Here is a 20,400-nt window from a genome sequence, read left to right on the forward strand (position 1 = left end):
GACAACAAAGAGGTTTTACAGGAAAGATTTGGGCAGTGTGAAGACAGTGTGTTCATAGAACACAACTCTATGAATTTCACTGTGTATATGTATGTTTGTGTTTTTAGGTGGAATTAACAGGCAGTAGTGTATTTGACTACATTCATCCTGCTGACCATGTGGAGATGGCAGAGCGATTGGGAATTAAGCCACACCTCCGCACAGAGGCAGGCTGTCAGACTGCCCAAGAAAGTGCTTCAAGTTCTGCGTCTACATCCTCACTGGCTGGCACACCTGAACCAGGTAACCATATCATCAGTCTTTTTTTTTTTTTTGCCTGTTTGTTTCCCTTCACTCATTTTTGCCTTGTATTTCATGTTTGTTTAATATTTTGTATATTTGTAGGTAGACACATTACAGTAATTATCTCAGTAAAGCTGCAAGACAGAAATATTGTGCACAGGTGAGATTTTTATAAATATGTGTATGAAGAGATACTCCTCTGTCATTTCTCCTGCAGCCCCCTCAAGTCCGCTGTCATCCGGAGATGAACCAGTAGAGCGAGGTTTCTTTGTCCGGATGAAATCCACCCTTACTAAGCGTGGCCTACATGTTAAATCCTCTGGGTATAAAGTGAGTCTAAGATTTCATACAGGTCCAGTTTAATTTTAGAACTATACTGGCATTACTCACAGTGGATCTCTCCCAGTTAAACTCATCAGGTAATCATTTAAACCTTTATAAGCCAGGTGACTCAGGCGTGACAGAGAAAGCTATATATGCTGAGGGTATAGACAACGAGGATCTAGATCATGGTGACTATAGTGACTATAGAGTAAATTAGAAAAATACCTTTAAAGTTGATTTTATAATTAAAAAACATAACATCTATGCATAATATTTATGGTTTATAAAATATTTATTATTGTTCCTATGAAAACGAATTAATCACATGTATTGTATGGTGGACATTCTACAAATTTAACACTAATGAAAATTAATTAAATAAGTTGCCATTACTTAACAAATAACTATATATGTTAATTGATTTGGTGAATCTTTCTAAAAAGTTATTTATAAGGATTGTTAATTGTCAGCACTGTGGGCATTCTGGTTACTTGATGTGGTGAGAAGCTGTAATGTTTTCCTATAACCTCATCAGTGGCTGATGAAAAAAAAAAAAAAAAAAAAAAAATATATATATATATATCAGGAACTGCCTTGTTTTGGCCATTCAATATTAAACATTTAACATTGTTACTGTAATAGATAAAAAAAGGTATAATGTTCCATTAATGTTCCATTATTAAATCAGGATTTGTTGTATGTAGAAAAAAATAAACAAATTTAGGTTGCTAACACTAGCTCCACTTTATGCGAGGTCAATATCACACCACCTTTTTGTATTTACACTGTTTGTGTTGAGTTTTAATCCTGACATATACAGCATTGTTGGATTGCTATTTTTAATGTAATCTATTAAACCAAATGACAGGGAAAAAGAACAACTAATACACAATAATAATTTATAAATAATAATAACTGTGGTTCTCATTTAACTTTATGGCAGGTGATCCACGTTACTGGTCGGATTCGCTGTCGGCCAGCCCTGGTTCCAGGTTCTTCACGTTCACTCCATCGGCCAATGGGATTGGTCTCTCTTGCTCACACACTCCCGCCCTCCACGCTTAATGAGGTGCGCATGGAGAGTCACATGTTCGTGTTTCGTGTCAACATGGATCTCCAGATCACCTATTGTGAGAACAGGTAATGTCTCACAAAACTACTGAACACTGATCTAGCTGCAATTTTGTATTAGATTTATACATTATTTATATTACATTATATATTTACATTATATATTTTTTCTATACTGTATAATGCATGAATGCTCTACTGTGTATACTGATTTCTTTGTTCATTTGGATTAAAAAACAGTGGAAACAGCCACAGGGAACATGACCTCAGCTGTGATATTTGCACAATCAACAATTTATTAACTTCTATTAATATTTCTCAACACTTCAAAAAGTTTATGAAATAAAATACTCAGTAACTTATTTTAAGGATACGATAGTATCGAAGATTCCTAATCCTATGTTATGCGCAGATTCCATAATATAAATTATTTGGGGCCATAACTGTTAAAGCCCAAAACCCGATACTACTGTATGTGTTAAAAGAGATTCTGTATCATATCGGGGTTATTAATGGTTCGTGAATATTCTGTATTATTGTTCCTAGTTTAAATAAAAACTTTTCTCTGGGATCAGTTTAAGTAATAATTGTAACAACCTTAAATAAACCGTTTTGTAGATAGAAAATAATTCAATTGTAGACCCCTTAGCTCATAGCATTCATTACTCGGGGGTTCATGGACTCTATTGAGAAAACTTCTGACCTGAAATGCACCCTGCAGAAAAGACACTTTTAGCGTTAATTTAACACTTGGCATTTTGCTGTGTGCATCTAATCAAATTTTGGTCAGGGAGTAATGAACTGGTATTTTGGTAATTGGTTAAATTTAAATTAGTGTGTGTTTGGATCAAGTCTTTCTCCTGATGGCACATGTAAGACCAATTCAAGAAAAGACCGTCTTTGTACATAAAGCGCCTTAGTAAGGTGTTGGTGATAACACCACACTATGGCACTGTACTTCAGTGTTGTGCTAATGGTGGTGGAGAGCACCATCTGAAACATTTTTCCAAAATCTCCTCATCAAACTGTTAAGTGGAACTTATGTCCTGTGGATGAGGACATGGTCATCCTGGAAGAGAACACATCCATCAGCATAGAAATGTTATCATCACAGGATAAAGGTGATCAATCAGAAGATCTGTGTATTGATTTGCTGTGTCTCTAAGGGGAGAAGCAGAACCAAATCTTGGCAGCAATACAAAATGCCCCCAAAGGATTTGCGCCCTTGTGTTTCCCCACTCATTTTTCCTGGCTTTTGTTTAATTTGTCACCTGTTTGTATGTGTTTAACACAGGATCTCAGAATATATGGACCTGAGCCCAGCTGAGGTGGTGGGACACACCTGCTACCACTTCATCCATGTGGAAGATCTTGACAACATCCGGCAAAGCCACGAAGACTGTGAGACTCTCTTTCTTTTTGTTTTTCTACCCATTCCTTTTCAGTTTTATTATTGTTTGTACATTTGCCTGCCTCAACAGCTTATAATTAGAAACTAATAAAAATACAGAGAAAGCAGAAAGCAAACACTAAGATCAATGAAAGTCTTTGTGAGGCCCAGGGCAGGATTTAACAGATGGGAAATGAAAGTTATTACAGCAGAGCAGAAAGAAGTAGACAGCTAACAGAAAATGAAGGATAAAAACAGACAGTTTGATTATACAAAGGCCAGATGCTCTCAGTCTCACTCATCATCCAGAGCAATCCAAAAAAATGGCATCAGCATTTTATCAACAGCGCCCCCTAGCCACTATGAGCAGCATAGTGAGGTGCCGGAATTTGTTTGTTCCTGCAAAGATTTTTGTGTCCATATACTTTTTTATTTTATCAGTGCTGAGGAAGGGTCAGGTTGTGACTGGTTACTACCGCTGGCTGCAGAGGAGAGGCGGGTATTTGTGGGTTCAGTCATGTGCCACTGTGTCCATCAACCACAAAGCACCCCATGAGCGCAACGTCATCTGGGTCAACTACATACTCAGGTCAGCTCTCTAATGGCTTCATGGGAGATTTTTGTCTGCCCCAGCCCCATTTTATTTAAGAAGAGGGTCATTGATTGCCCTCTCGTTTGGTTTGTGTGGGTGTGTATGCTTGAATGTGTAAAAAAAAAAAATGCTAATAAGCTCAAACGACTCTTACTCAGTTGTTCTGTCTCTGAGTGTATGTGTGTATCACAAACACACACATACACACATAAAGCAGACAATAACCAGACTAGCAGGCTGAATTACAATGATAATTGGGCCGGTGATATATAATTACACCAAATGGATGTCAAGATTTTCTGCCTGAATGGTGTTTTAGTTAATTAACACTGTAATTATAAGAGCTAATTAACTTCTGCAGCACCCTGTTGGAGCAGCACTCTCAACAAGGGCTTTAAGTGTGTTTCTGCATGGAAAGGATGTGTGTATACAGTGTGAATGAGAGACAGGGTGGGGGAGAAACACGATTCAATCCTTTCTGTCATTTGTGGTTTCTGTGGAGAAAAATGCATGCTGTCTATTAATTGCTCATAGCCCTAGTGGGTCATTTAAGCGTATTTAATTGAGTGGGAGCAAAAATGGCACCTGTGATATAGCCCAATGTTCACATCTGACTGTAAACAAGTTTTCCAAATGTACAGTTTGTGTGAATGTAATCTTTGTATATTTCTTCCCTGTTAGTCGGACAGAAATGCCTGACATGCCACTGGACTTAATTCAACTTCCAGAAACCCTGAAAGCTGAGCGTCTTCGGGCAAGCTCCTCCACTCGAGAGATCTCTCCAAAGACACATGGTATGGCATGTAATTACAAATACAGACAAATGCATGAACTTCAGTATTAAAGTCATTTTTAATAAATGAATATTTTGTACTTTAATCAAAACTTCTAATGCTTTGTAGGACAGGTTTGTGAAGTGGGTGGCAGGTTTACTGTGCATTTACATTTCTTTCTTACCTTTCCTTGTCAGGTGCCTAATATTGCTCAAATACAAGATAGACAATAAAAACCCATGAAATTATGCAATATTATATTCTATATATTAAAACTGTGGTTTCTTTGTACGGTTTTACTCGGTGAAGTCTTTCAAAACAAACTACATGGCTAATGCTACAAATTTTAATTTGCCTTCTATATTTTGCTTTACTTTATGCAATGTACACTGGGCTTTTTGTTTTGTATTCGTATTGTCAGTTGGTGATTGTATTCTTATTGTCAGTTGCCAGCTCTAACGACTATTTTACAATTTATCTAAAATAAATATCTGATATAAAACAAATAATAGCAAGAAAAAAAATTGCTATTGCAAAATTACTATGCAAACATAAAAGCCTTAAACAACTAATGTGTTAGAAATCTGTTGTGTTCATCTGAGCCCATTTTCACCAATTCCATTGTATGAAACCTTGTATTGTATTATCACATAACTGAAGTTAATGAAATGTTTTATGTGTTGGGTATCTACACACTATATTACACATAATGCTAACTCATTAGTGCATCATAATCATCATAGAGAGGTATTGCATGTTGTATTGATATTCTCTCCCAAATTCCTGTATTATTTGCTGCAGATGCATATATCCAAACGTGCATATACATAAACACTGCATTATGTCTACATTATGTAAATTCTGTTTGTTTCCAGGCCCAAACGGTGCCCACTCAACGAAGGGTGGAGTTGGACGAAATGAGTCTGAACGCAAAGGGAGAGACTCTTACACTGCTAACCAATCAGATAACAGGAGAAAGAGGCCTCACCACTCCAGCCCTGAAAACACACCTCCACAAACAAGGAGACTCGAGGTGTTTCGGCATAGAGAGGACAGCCTGTCAGGCTCCTCTGACTCTGCCAGTGACAGTGAAGCTGAAGAAGAGGAAGAGGAGGATAAGGAAGAGGAATGGGAGCACAATGGCAACAGCAAGAGACTGAAGACGGATGCTGGATCCTCTAAGAAAAATAGTGAGACGGGGAAAGTCCGTAATGGCCGCGCTGTAATCCAGCAGCTTAAGAGCGTGGTCACCAGCACTGCCAGCTCTAACATTAAAACTGAACAGGAGATGTTAGGTGCTGGAGTTTGTTCAGCCACTGGCGGACGATGGAGCAACGCTCAGTCCACCAGGGGTATTAACGGCAGCAGCCCCTCATCCCAAGATTCCGAGTCAGTCAACACAGAAGCTCCAGCTAAGGGTCTTTTCAGCCCTCCCTCACCCCTCTCAGCTTCACCCCTGCCCAGGGAAGATCGTTTACTCCACGGAAGCCGCACGTCTGATTACGAGCTTCTCCAGAGACTAGCTGCAGGCGGAGCAGCTGGGCGTGTACTGTTCCACCCTCTCGCTCTTGGACCTCCAGGGCCTCAGAGCCTTTATGCTCCAAGCACCATACGCTACGCCCCTCCGGAGCTGCCCACTGCCCATGCGGAAGGGCCCCGCCTGGATCACGCACCCAAATCACCCACTTTCTTTCCACATCTGCAGAGAATTGCCGCTCTACCACCCTTCAGCGGCTTCTCTCCTTCAGAGACTCCCTTTGCTTCATCCCTTACCTTCTGCATGAACGGACTGAGAGGAGCCGCAGGGACAGACGAGGACTGAGAAAATACAGACTGTAAATATGAGAGGGAAGAAAGAGATAGGTAGCACAACACTTTAAATATACTGAAGGAACTGAGAGGGAAGGGGTGCAGGCTTGCCATACAGTCTTCCCAGCATCCTTTCCGAGTAGCTCATGCGTTTGCACAGGTCTTCCTCTCTCTGGTTATGCAGGAAAAGCCATAATGTACAAATGGAGTTCATCATACAGACATGTTCATATGAAACTCCGAAGGGGTGAAATATTTACATTAATTAAAAGAAATGGACCTTTTAGTGCAACGGCATATCAGGACATAATGCCAAGCAAGAAAAATAAACCCTAGGCTGAAATGAGAAAGCACAGTCCCTTCACGGAGTAAACACAAATAAGCCTCTTTTACAGTTTACTTGTTTGTTTGTTTTTTACAAAAAACATGCAGTATTAGTATCTTATTCATAAGCATACAGGAAATGAATAACTTCAGACAGTGCAACCATATTTAAAATATTTGGTATTTAAAGACTACATACATGCAAGGCTTGAAAGCCCTATACACATATTGTGAATAAATTTACTGTCATGAAATTTAACTAACTTCTTATAAGGATTTAGGGTCAATTGGTTGGGAGGGTGAAACCACCGTCTTTCATCATCATCATGTCCAAGCACTTACATTCAAGCGTCTGGCTTTGAATATATAGCACTTCATTAATGACCACACTTTCCATTTTTCCCTACTGTATGAAAAAGATGATGTTGATACAGCTGTGGTCAATAAAAAGTACTTTTTATATCAAACTGAAAAAAAAAATCAAAGAACAAAAAGATGTGATCACTGGAAAGGGAAAATGCCCAAGTGGTCCTTAAAGTCAAAGCATTCAGATAAATGCATACTACACTGTTCAACTGATGTTTTGTGTGCAGATTATTTACTAACAAAAGGGACATGAAAAATCCTATCATTTTTATGTGTTTGTGCCAAAAGAATCACTTTTAAATGTAAATGGCCATAAGTTTTCAATCTGAAGGACAAGCCTTTTGTGTTTTAATTATTAGTGCACATATGTTGTGAGCAAGTGAGCGAGCCAGTGAATCACTGATTGAAAAAGTGAGTCGACGAGTGATTGAGTGAGTGACTGAGTGATTTTGTGTGTGTGTGTGTGTGTGTGTGTGTGTGTGTGTGTGAGTATTATAGCGAGGGCAGACACATGTGTTCTATGTTTCATGAGATTGTGGTCTCTTTAACTTTTTCCATCACTGTGAATCTAACCTTTTTATGTTGAAATGTTTGTGAAAACAATGATATCAACATTAAATGAAAATAAAAATCTGTAAAGATCATTGTAATGATAATACAGATGACAGATAATAAACTCTATTCCTGTAGTGGAGTCCTTTTTCCCCCTATTTAGGTTTTTATAAATCTATAAGTTCCTGTTAATGGAATAATATCTAGCTGTCCTGAAAGCTATATTTTGTAGATCTGAGCATCTGTATAAAGATTTTGCCCAGAAATTGTCTTTACACTCTAATTAATGACTAAATGAAGGTAAAAAATATATATATTTTTAATCATGTGATCAAGTTGCCCACATGAACAGTGTTAGTTCTTATGAGTTTGAGGTCTCTGGGAAACTGAAATGACTACATGCTATTTTTTTTAACAAAGATTCTACAACACTGCCAGTCATGGAATCACATCAAGATCCAAAATACATACAGTACTGCTTTCCCATCCTGTCTTTACCCTTCAGTTAATTGACTTGTTTTCTTAGCCATCATTCTGGGTTCGTCCAAATGTTGCTTTAGTTGATAAGGGTTTTTTTTTTTTTTTTATGTAGCTCCCTTGTTGCCATAGCAACAGGTAGATTAGGTTGAAGCTACTGCCAAACAAACAGAAGTAACAAATTAAAGAGTAAGAATACCTGCAAATCAATTGAAAGGTATTCTGGCTGGTCACCTTTATCCCAGTTATTTAAATGGAAGTGTTGTTTTTCCAGTGTGAAGGGTGTTAAGCATCACTAAATAAATTGATGAGTTTGAAAAATTATACAAATTTTATGCTATGGTCTTCACAGTCGTCAGATCTAAACCCAACTGAACACCTATAAGACATTTTGAAGCGATGTGCTAGAGAGCACTTTTCATCTCTAAGCACAAACTGGGAAATTATATTTAGTAAGAAATGTTTATCACTCCAGTACATTTCAAGAGTCTTACAGCATCTGTGCCAGGTTTAGGCTCTTTCCACAGCTCTGTGTGTTGGAATGTCCTTATGAAGATGTAGCTATAATCTGAAAACTAATATCTGAAGGTTACCAAGGTTGTGGGGATGAAGAGCTTTTTTTACAAATACTACTTAGTGAAAAAAAATGTTTAAGTTTCAAAAGCATGAAGAATTTCTCAGGTAGTCAGATTTGTTGGAAAATATTTAACCTTTCACCCAATATCATCCTGGACATGCCAAGACCATTTTAGTTAAACGAATGTACACTGAGTGAAGTGACAAAGTGGTTCAGCTCGGTCTAACTCCAGTCATACAGCTCATGTTTGTCATTTCATCATCCTCTTTATGAGCGCAGCGATCTGAGCAGCACTAGTGGTAATCTGCATATAGATTTATAACTCACAGCTTTGAAGCTTGAGCGGTTAGAAGCCTGCTGTCAAAGTAACGGGCCGCAGGGTCGAGACAAAAGGCGGACGGAGTGATTGAAACTGCGAGTTATGGCAGCGCTGTTGTGTTGTTTCAAGGAACCCCAGGGAGGGGCTATGACATTGAAGACGGGTTAAGTCCTGTTTTACATTCAAGTGGCAGGCCCCAGTTCATTAGTGTGAGGATCATTCCCTCCTGACGACTAAAGGAATTGCATACTAAAGAAGTAGAGTTGTTGGGTAGAAAAGGCGAACAACGTGTCGCCCTGTGTGTGCATACAATAGCCAGTGTCAGTGAATTCCTTCAGAAGAGCATCCACCTCTCTCACTCGATGGCAATCCACAATTGACATGATCAATAGGGGAAAGATGTCTTTGCTGTGTTTATGTCTTCATTTTGTCCTCTCAAAGTTTCAAAGTGAGCCTTAATTTCTCTTTTCATGAGACATTCAGGTTCTACCAGACTCCAGCTGCAGACCTTCAGATCTTTTATGAACTCTGGTCAGGTACAGCTGGGAGTGCGAGGTCTGGCCAGAGCGTGTGTTTGGGTGCTTTGCCCTTTAGCCGTGTGGAGGCCCTCACAGACACTCTGCATGTCAAACAGAGCTGCGCAGTCAGATGCAGCCAAGGGAGGGGTAGAAAGAGAAAGGGAGATATAAGAAGACAAGGCTGCAGGCCCAATGCTGCACTGAGACACTCCCAGAATTAGTAACGAACCAACTGCGCCAAAAGCAAGAAATGGAACTTAAACTGGGAAAGAGGCAAAAGGTGCAGATTAACGAAATGTCACTTATGTGCTTAATTGAAGTCTGGAAAGATAAACTGAAGCTATAGTAACACTACAGATTGTGGTGTGACCAGGTCCAGAAGACACTGCATGTCTAGAGATAAGCTTTGCAGCATGGGCTATGGCAGGCAAAAAAATTTTCAAAGGCAATGATGAACTTTAAATGCTTATGAGGCCTGGATTGTGTGATAAACATTAGATATCAACTTTGAAAGAGGAACAAAATACAGAAGAGAATTTGTGAAAGGCCAAGCTCAATCCTTACTACTTTCATATAAAACAAAGCACCAACAAGGTTTTCTCTCATACTAATCATCTGTCATTTCCACTTTAACAAGTCATCAGGAACGATGAGACAATCACACTTGCCCTGTTCACTCTATATTCCCATTTATGTACATATTCATAGCCTCATTATGTACTGCAAATAGCACTGAAGGTCATGCATCACCAGTTTGTAATCCCATGATGACCAAAAATGCAAAAAAACAATGAATGTCATTGGCAATCTAGTAAAAAAAAATAAAAATACGAGCTGAATTTGTCTTTTATATTCTGCTATTGATGAATCTGTTCCACAAAAGTCACAAAAAGCTTTTTAAGCAATCGCTAGTGAATTGGTGAATCAAACCTTAACCATAAGCTCTGTTCCATGCTGTCTATACACTTACACTACATGACAAGCAAAATAAACAGATATATAAACATGCAAACCAACTTCAGAAACAGTTGGATAACTGATTGAATCCACACAAATTGCCTCGATATGTAGACTGACACAGAGGTTAATTTCTCTTGTAGTGTCAAAAAGTTCAAGATATCAGAGAAGAACTTCACCTTGAGGAACTAGCTCCATCGCTGTGTATTTTTCTATATTATATTTTATATAAAATGTATAATAGAAAATGTATTAATATTATACAGTTTTAAATTCAGTCAAGACTCTTAATGTTTTAAGGAACAGTGAAATAAGATTTCTAGACATATCATCAAAGTTTAACATTTTTTATGATGAATATATATTTAGAGCAATTTTTTTTTTTATCTGACTGGCTTTGTTGCACCTAAACCCCAAAAGTTAATTTTACAAAGAAGGAAATCTTTAAATGATCCTGGATGTTTAATAAGTAGCAGAGCACACGGAATCAACTGTGGAAAAATATTCCTGTTATTTAATATGATCTAAACAGCATGCATTGAGAACATTACATAATCATACTCTGAACTTAAGTACTGTATATACAACATATGAACTGTTCTGCAGTCAATGTTACCAGGCAAAAAAAACAAACCCTCAAAGCCCGACTGCCCTTCCAGCAGGAAGGTAATAAAGCTACGTACATAATTACTCTAGACTGAATATAAACCAAAGAGGTACAACACTGTGGTAATGTATTATATAAAGGCTGATTCGAAAGCCCACGCTCATGAAAGACTGACAAAAGGTTCGACCACTGTGTTTTGTCAGAGCAGGCTGTGTCACTTCCATTAATAAAGAGCTAATTGAATTAAATAAATTCAGCTCAGAGGAATTAAATTAACGGTTTGAAACAGTGTATAAAACATACTGGTGAGCGTCAAACCTCAAGGTCAACTTCACCGGAAAATGTCTGCTTAAACAACACAATGAACACTTCAAGTTAATGTGATAGGGCTTTGGATTGAAACAGCACAGTGTTGTTTAATTTCTCTCCACCTGTGTTGTGTGTTTTATATCAGATGAAAACAAGCATGTACAAATATTGAAACCACACACAAACTAATGATAAAAATCTCAATCGTGTGTGTGTATATATACACAAAACTATGTTAACACAACTATCCGATTCCAAATCATGTTATTCCTGAATAAGGAGAAACTGTAAAGATTCAATTTCCTGTTCAATAAAAGACCCACATTTATCGCCTCATCTACTGATGGAAACACATCGTTAATTCCATGCTGTAAAGAATTCTATGTTTTCAACAAGAAATGAGTTCTCACTTTGATTATCAGCTTCATCCACATCAGTCCCTGTCTCATCGCCTGAGGTTAGAAATCATTCAATTGCGGCTTTTATACACAAGCCTCATCATCGTCTCTTCACTCGACTGATCTCTGCTCATGATAACTTCAGTGGGGAAATAATCACTGATTAATCCAGTCAGTCCCGAGCTCTAGACTAACTTTCTTTTTACTGTTCACATGCAAGCGCTTCTTGGTTTTGTGGCGAAGCTGCTATGTGATTACAGAATAAGACTTGTCTTATGATGCTCTCATGTCCATTTCGCTACGGCATGCAGCTATACAACAGTCTGACTGATCAGACTGGGGCTTTACTTCAGAATTCACCTTCAGTATATATATTTTTATATATTTTTTTTATATATACCCACTCCTGAAACAGATAACGTCTGCTCTGCACCATTTTCTTAAAAGGTAACTTGCAATCTATGCTTTGTTTGAGCAGATTCAGTGGAGTCAGATGGCAGAAAAGGGAAGTTTTGTCTGTCAATAGCCAATGCAGAGCACTTTAAGGAAGCCCATCTCTCATCCAAAACCTGCTGAAAGCCTGGGGGTCTTTTTTTTAAACAATCCAACTGCCTTGAAAGCATAACAAAACGAAGGGATATTCCTTTAAGTGGAGTATTTCCTATTACATTTTAAGTGCTTCACATAGATATAAAAGCACCTTAGAACATTTGTTCACACACACATATACATTTATCTGCTTATGTTTACATATAAACAGATAAATGTTTTTATTTTGAAAAGAAAAAAAAAGGATTCAGGACCTTGAAGCTTGTAAAACCAGATCAAGGCTAAAGACCAGTTTATAGTATAACCAAAAAATAATGTCCCCATTCTGTCCAACATGAAAATAAACTCTATTACTACTTAAGTTATGTTTTGTCTTTTAATATTTAGGGACCGGATAAAAACTCTGATCCTAGCGTGGAGTTCCAGAGCACTAGAGTCTCTTCATCCTACTTCTCCTGGCCTCTCTCGCTCGAGTGGTGTCGGTCTCGCCGAGCCTTACATTCTGCACACTCGCCTCCATCCTCACCACCTTCCTCCTCTTCATCCTCATCGTGAATTATTTCCACCTCAAGGCGGCCGATGTAGAGAGAGACAGCACACAGCCAGAAGAGGGCAGCACTGGACACCACGGCTGTGTGGAGCAGCACGGTCGGCAGAGAGAGCAGCATGATTCTCCTCAGAGACAGCAAACTGGCTATGTATGAAGCTCCGCCAAATGACACACACACTCCACCCAGGATGAAAAAAGCTTTAGTAAATAACAAAAAATAAATTACAATTACAATTCTACAATACAACGCTACAGATTTTTTTTTCATTTGTCAAAGTTGTCAGCAACATAATGATAATACAGTAAGGAATCTATTTCATATTTAGCCCTGGTAACTTTTTACATTATAACAGCTACTTCTGTGAGGGACACTCAGGTTTATGTCCACATCAACATCTATTAACAGAAAAATAAATCAAAGAAAAATAGAATTGGTAGAATTGATATGCTAAAGCTTAGTAAAGTAAAGTTACTGAAAAGTTATGGAAGGAGTCTCCAGTGTCAGTGCTTTGTAACACTTGGTATAGTTTCCTTCTAAACTCACTCTGCCCTAGATGATAGGCTTTTCTTTTCCTCAATTAAATAAGCTTATTTTTTTATGTCGAGAGAGAAAAAATGTCAGTAAGACAAAAGAAAAGGAAATAAGAGAAAAAGGAAACTGATAAGAAGTACCATATGCTGCTTCTCTTCCCACATCACTCTGCACAAAGGCAATAACTCCGATTCCAGTAGCAAGCAAACCATTTCGGAACCATGACAGGAATCCTGAAACAAAACACAAAGTATATAATAACCAGTATAATAGGTATTATTTCAAACCATTAACGTTTAAAAAAAATAATTTAATTAGATGCATTATGCTCATAGTATTAGCACAAATCAATGCATTTATTGTTGTGGTTTCAACATGCTGTAAATGTAAATGTTATGGTTTGGAATGGAGCCAATTTCCACACTGATCGACTACAAAAGAAAAACTTTCCAAATCTTATCTAATAACATGCCGATATAGTGAATCTGCTTTACTTCTGAAGCAGGCACTTAAAAATAGAATTAAAATACATAATTACATACATAAATGGACTGAACCAAAACTCGTTAGTTTATTAATAGACAATTGTAAACATTACAGACTGTACCAATAATACAACACGGGTTATGTGAGACAGTTCATTTACCTGTTTCATGTGACTTTCTCAGCATCTGTGAAAAAGCAAAGAAAGAAAAGAGTTAAAAAAAGAGTCGTCTTCTTTTTTTACCCTTCCATGTAAAACGGATGACAAACACTCGTATTAACTTTTTTTGTTCGTTTTTTACCAGAACCTCCAGGAGGAATGTTACATAGTAACAGTCCTTATTTAACGTTAAGTAAAATTAAATACATACACTAATAAAGCACAATAGTGTACAACCAGGTTTTTGCATGCAGAGTAATCTGCCAGTTTATCGTGGAATTGCATTTGCCACATAATTAATTTGTTTCACTGATTTTCCCGGTCTGTCACGGATAGACAAACAAACTTACAGGGAATTGTTTTTGTAGAGTTTTATGTTGAAATAATACAAGGCATCCGTTTATTGCGGTTTTTCATTTATCGCGGGCGGTTTTGGAATGTAACTACCATTTTTGGCATTACTGTATATTAAGAGAGGGGTTTTTTGCCTTTTTAATGCATCAGTGAACAGAAATACAGAGCCTAGTCTTTTATTGTTTTGAGACACATGAATGTATCTTTTGTTGTATGCAAAAACCAGTAAAAGTTCTGTGGACAGAGGAGTTTTTTTGACATTTATGGCTTTAACATAAGAACTTATATAAAATGGAGAACAGGAGAGATGCTAACAGACTGCATCACACCCACAGCCAAACACTAAGGTGAAACTTAATGTTTCTGGGTTGTTTTGAAGCAGACTTTTTACAGGTGAAAGAAATATTGAACCATCATGGCCACCATTTCCTACTTACAACATGCAGTTCTGTCCAGACTGCAGCTAATTAGAACAAACTTCATTATACAAACTACACAAGAAGCATATGTCCAAGCTCTATAAGTGTTATTTAGAGCGCACACAGGTAGGTAAGTAGGTAGATACAGTAGACAGACAGACAGACAGACAGACAGAGATCTAGCTATGTAGGTAGACAGACAGACAGAGAGCTAGCTATGTAGGTAGACAGACAGACAGACAGACAGATAGCTATGTAGACAGACAGACAGCTATGTAGATAGACGGACAGACAGACAGATAGCTATGTAGGTAGACGGACAGACAGCTAGCTATGTAGGTAGATAGACAGACAGACAGACAGCTATGTAGATAGACAGACAGACAGACAGACAGATAGCTATGTAGGTAGACGGACAGACAGACAGACAGATATGTAGGTAGACAAAAGACAGACAGACAGACAGAGAGCTAGCTCGGTATGTAGGTAGACAGACAGACAGACAGCTATGTAGGTAGACAAAAAGACAGACAGACAGCTATGTAGGTAGACAGACAGAAAGCTAGCTATGTAGGTAGACAGACAGACAGACAGACAGATAGCTATGTAGGTAGACAGACAGACAGACAGATAGCTATGTAGGTAGACAAAAAGACAGACAGAGAGCTAGCTAGGTATGTAAGTAGACAGACAGACAGCTATGTGGGTAGACAAAAAGACAGACAGACAGACAGATAGCTATGTAGGTAGACAAAAAGACAGACATTTTTAGAAATTTCCCCACTGTGGGACGAATAAAGATTTATCTTATCTTAAAGATAGACAGACAGACAGACAGACAGACAGATATCTATGTAGGTAGACAGAGAGAGAGAGAGAGAGAGAGAGAGAGAGAGCTATGTAGGTATACAGACAGACCGACAGGTAGGTAGATAAGATAAACAGTAAACAAACGAGTAATGTGAGAAAGCCACCCCGTGTCCCTCTAAACTGTGTGTAAACTAGAAGGCGTCATCAGTTCAGTAATAATACACCATACCTGCTGTTCCACATTAATTATTACAGCAGTACGCAGATCAGTCTGATACTCCAAAACGCAGACCCCACGCGCCTCTATCCGGTCAAAACCAGGAGCAAATACCAAACTTTAACCCCTCACAGATGCAGGAAGTAGAAATAAATATTAAATATGGAAAAGAAAATATATCTGTGCAAAGCACTCATTTAAAAAGCTGTGTATACCAGCGCATCCGCCTTGTCCAATTCAGTCAGGTGCTGGTGTTCCAGTGGACGTGTTTTCCCCCAAGCTCCTTTCTCCGACAGCCAGCGACTCGGTGCTCGGTTGATCCGCCGCCCGGGACTCAGCACAAGCTGCGCCCCGGTGATCCTCATCATCCCGCGACACAGTGGAGACACGGTCCGATACAATCGCACTCGCGACAACCAGCTCAGAGACGCCATGACTGACCAAAGCACCACCTTACTGCCGCCTCTGACCTTTTCGCTTTCCAACGACTCCGTTCAAGAGGCGCTGCCTGTCTATGTAACACAACTGAAACACAAACAGCGCCATCTACAGTTCATGGGTTTATCTGATTTTTATAAACAAAACATGTTTTTATTTTTTTTTTAATTAAGCTTTTTTAATTAAACCCAAATAATAAATATTTTCCAGGTTCTTAAATTTTTTGCTGCATTTTCTCCATAAGCTAATAACTTCATAACTCTTATTTCCTCTTATTCATAACTAAACTCATTATTGATAGAAATAATTTATTTGTATACTTTACTCCAAACTTCATTAGTTCCATTAACTTCATATTGTTATTATCATTATTTCTTTTTTTTTCTTTTTCGTCTTATTTCTTTTTTTTTCGTTACAGATATAACTTTCTGAGATTCTGTTGATCAATTACAAGACTTTCATCCTTCAATTGAGGTCATATAATGTGTTTAAATATATATTTTACTTTTTTTTTTTTTTTTTTTATCACAAAACACACACACACAATGCTTAACATTATGCAGGTCAAGAGCTTAAAAAGTAAATAAACAAAATATTAAACCCTAAGGTAGATGACTATGACAGATTAAAAAAAAACTCCTAGTTTTTAATTGTCATGATTGTAAATGAGTTACATTACATCCTATTAAAGTGAATGTATAGGGCGAAGTTTCTAAACTTAATGCGTAATTTAACAATGTGTCCACAAGGTGGCACTGTATACCTGATAAACCAAATAAGCACTAGCAAAGAAAATTATGGCGTATATAGACATAAAACTACACACGTCACCTATTCATACTACTAGAAAAGATGGTTTCTGTTGTTCTTTTCATGCAAATAAACGAATTGTGAAATAATACATATTTAATACATGTATACATAATGCATTTTGTCTAAATGACAAGATAGTTTTATTCAAGTAAGATCAGACCTAAAAATTCCCTCTATTAAAAGTCATAAAATTTATTACTAATTTATAGCTTTTTGTTTCGACTTTTGAATTGTAAAACTTTTATATAGATACAATTTATTAATCAAATATGTATGAAAATGTATTAGCCAAATGGACTTTTAAATATAAATCCATACTTCTATTTTAAACAGACTTGAAGTCGTGATGAATTACAGATATTAAATTATGAATTAAAATTAAATTATTAATTAAAAATTATTATTAACTTTTGTTTTGCACTCTTTGATTAAATGCAATAAAACGTTAACAGTCATTATTCATTATTACCAATTTTAATAGATTAAAAATATATTGTTCAATATTTTGTCTGATACTATTTAATGTAACCTAGCAAAATAAAGAAAAGAAAATCTATCCTATCAGTAAATTCAGAAAATATCAGATATATTGAACATTTTCTCAAACAAAAGTATTGTTAAAAAAATGTCCCTGAAAATTTTCTCTTAAATGTACTAATAAAATATCAAAGCTCAAGAGACAAACGCTTATTAAAGATTTTTTTTTTACTTTTGACCACTGCAACATAAATAATTTTAGCCTTGCTTCCTCATTATAATATCCACAATTTTATTTATACCTTCTTATAATCCTGACTAATAAGAGTGGAAAAAATGAAAGTTTGTCTGAAAGTTTGTTTTATGTTTTCTTTTCTCTCTATTTTTTTAATAACCCCACCCAAAAAAATAACTAATCAGAAATGTTGTATGATGGCCTGCACTCATGAAATGTTTTTCTTTTTCTTTCTTGTTTCACTTTTCTTCATTTATTTTAAAGCAATAAACTGATACACAAGTGAGATAAATATCCATATTCTAATAAAATCGAAATATTATTTGTTTCATTAAGCAGAAATATATAAATAATATAAATAATAATATAATAAAATACAAATACAAATAATATAAAAATATAAAAATGAAGAAAAGAGACAGAAATGTTTATATATAACATTTCTGTCTCTTGTCTTCATTTGAATTTAAACATTGCTTTTCACCTCTTATTTGGTCATTTGTGTTATGAAGTAAAGGTCACATAAACACACATCAGACTGATGGTTTATCGCTGTTCAGGTCATCCACAGGTCACATTCCTATCTGCACACTACAGTTGACCCTGGGTAAGTTGAAAAAGAAAAAGAAAAAGAAAGAAAGAAAGAAAGAAAGAAAGAAAGAAAGAAAGAAAGAAAGAAAGAAAGAAAGAAAGAAAGAAAGAAAGAAAGAAAGAAAGAAGATTTTGGTGCATATGTGTTGTTTTCAAAAATAGAGATAGCATAGGAAATGTGTCATTGTTAACCTTTCTATTTATGCATGGTTAAAAAAACATGGATTTTGTAGCCACGTGTGTTTTAGTAAATGTGTGTATGTGAGACTGACTGTGAAGAGAGAAAGAGAGCGAGTGCACGAGTGAACAAACCTCTGAGCATGTGTTTTTGTGTGTGTTTTGTGTTTTTTTAGGTGTTTTTTAGTGTGTGGCTTCTTCCTGCCTGCTGCTCTGTACTGAAGCCCTTTGTCTCTGTCAAATTCTTGGCAAACTTTGGCCACCATTCCTGTCCTACCTGATGGTCCTTTAGCGTGAGGAGTGCAGGGAGGAAGTCAAGGAGTCATGGGAATTCAGCTAGTGTGTGTGTGAAGTGTGTGAAGGAAAAGAATACACATCTTTGATGTGTAGAGCTGTGTAACTCCCAAGTCTTATTCGACATTGTCACGCCATAGTGCAGGCCAATCACAAAGTACACAATGCATCTTTGGGCTCTACTTTTATGTGCTTATGCAACCAAAAAAAAACCTTTCACACATTTTTGTTATCTTTGTTATAGGCCTGATTGTGCTTACGCATATTATTATACACTCTGCAATCAGTGTGTCTCATTTTTTTATTTCTTTGTTTGCTATATATAAAATTCTTTACATATCCCAGGTCACAAAGCAGGATTAGTTATGATACAGAAACACTGCAGCAAATAGGGTTAAGGGTCATTAAAGGTACCTTAAAGGTAAAGCAGTGGCAGTTTGTCAGTACTTGGGCTTGAGCCCCCAATCTGCTGAACACCAACCCAGAGCCTTAACCTCTGAATCACCATACTAAACCTTAAGCTCTCCTAACTGATCAAGCTAGGCCCAAAATATAACTATGATCATGTTCACAACACTAGATGTTTTCATTTTATCTTACAATCATTTATTAATGTGGATAATGTGGATGGTGTGGAGGGAAGAAATAAAGTTGAATGACATGTATAAGCACTGTAAAGTGACCACATGGGGTTTATTCCTGTCTTAAGAACAGTATGTGCACTCGTCACTGTCTGCGCTCTCTCTCTCTCTCTCTCACGCTCTTAGAGTAACTTCTCTCCAGTCTCTGCACATGCCCTTTCGGTTACTTAACCAACACATAGCTGGAAAAAAAAAAAGTCATTATACAAATTCAATTATGATCTATTATTGTTAAGAATGTTATATATGGTCACAAGCTGCTGCTGCTTTGCTGAGGAAGTTTTGTTTATATTCAGACTCCATGTTCACCCAGGGTTTCTCATGCATATTCAACATTTTCAAGGGCAGCATTGAATAAGATCTCAAATATGGGAAAGTACCTCGGGTGAATAGGCATAGCCAACACACAGTGACACTCACACACACTCTCACAGACACAGTCAGCATGATGAAGGACCAGGAAATTTCCACTCACTGTCAGTGCTCAGACCGGATAAGAAAAAACACTTCCTGTTTTTTGACACATTCCAGAAGCCGAACCTCCTGCTGCACGCTACAGCTAAGACAAGCAATGTTTCACTCATCTAGAACTATCGCTACTCTGATTCATCATTCTAAGAGTTACAAAACCTCTCAGTCTATGACTGCTGTAGGGAATTATTTCTCTTATTTCCATCAAGCAAAGCACCTGGTGATTTACTATCTCTGCAGTGCATATTTATGAACTTGATGATCTCTTGAAGCTAATTAAAATTCGAATATAAACTGCTTGAGTGCAGCTCGGTGTGAGCTTCATTGCTCAGTTACCCATCGACTGTCTTGTAGCCATAACAACTGTGTAAAACATTTCCATACATTTACACTGAGCAAAGAAAGTGTTTACTAAGTCCAATTACTGTTCATTTAAATTATCTTTAATACATAGGATTTGTCATTTTCTTTTCTTTTTTTTATCAATAATATATGAGAATGAGAATTTATGCATTTTCTTTCACATTTGTATGAAAAAAGCTCT

The 20,400-nt window shown here is 37.0% G+C and overlaps 2 protein-coding genes across 3 annotated transcripts in view; one reads left to right on the plus strand and one right to left on the minus strand.

Annotated features, from left to right (window-relative positions):
* Positions 1-7,614, plus strand: part of npas1 (neuronal PAS domain protein 1) — a 35,409-nt gene extending 27,795 nt beyond the window's left edge. For both annotated transcript variants that reach the window (XM_046863516.1, XM_046863517.1), the window contains 7 exons: positions 108-282; positions 500-612; positions 1,550-1,746; positions 2,972-3,078; positions 3,509-3,656; positions 4,341-4,453; positions 5,308-7,614. In XM_046863516.1, coding sequence (XP_046719472.1) covers positions 108-282; positions 500-612; positions 1,550-1,746; positions 2,972-3,078; positions 3,509-3,656; positions 4,341-4,453; positions 5,308-6,254 — 1,800 coding nt within the window. In that variant the 3' untranslated portion in view covers positions 6,255-7,614. The remainder of the gene's footprint in view (positions 1-107; positions 283-499; positions 613-1,549; positions 1,747-2,971; positions 3,079-3,508; positions 3,657-4,340; positions 4,454-5,307) is intronic.
* Positions 7,615-10,818: 3,204 nt separating this feature from the next.
* tmem160 (transmembrane protein 160) lies at positions 10,819-16,228 on the minus strand. Its single transcript, XM_046863707.1, has 4 exons — positions 15,935-16,228; positions 13,923-13,947; positions 13,417-13,509; positions 10,819-12,942 (listed from the first exon to the last, which is right to left on the minus strand). The coding sequence occupies exons 1-4, from the start codon at positions 16,151-16,153 to the stop codon at positions 12,641-12,643; spliced, it is 639 nt and encodes a 212-aa protein (XP_046719663.1). The 5' UTR covers positions 16,154-16,228; the 3' UTR covers positions 10,819-12,640.
* Positions 16,229-20,400: the final 4,172 nt, after the last annotated feature.

Source organism: Silurus meridionalis, chromosome 12 (assembly GCF_014805685.1).
Source record: "Silurus meridionalis isolate SWU-2019-XX chromosome 12, ASM1480568v1, whole genome shotgun sequence".
NCBI lineage: Eukaryota > Metazoa > Chordata > Actinopteri > Siluriformes > Siluridae > Silurus > Silurus meridionalis.

Coding starts and splice junctions, on each gene's coding strand:
- tmem160 (XM_046863707.1), bottom strand. CDS start 16,153: ATGGCGTCTCTGAGCTGGTTGTCGCGAGTGCGATTGTATCGGACCGTG. Junction 13,948..15,934: donor TGGACAAGGCGGATGCGCTG/GTATACACAGCT, acceptor GCTTTTTCACAG/ATGCTGAGAAAGTCACATGA. Junction 12,943..13,416: donor GGGAAGAGAAGCAGCATATG/GTACTTCTTATC, acceptor TATTTACTAAAG/CTTTTTTCATCCTGGGTGGA.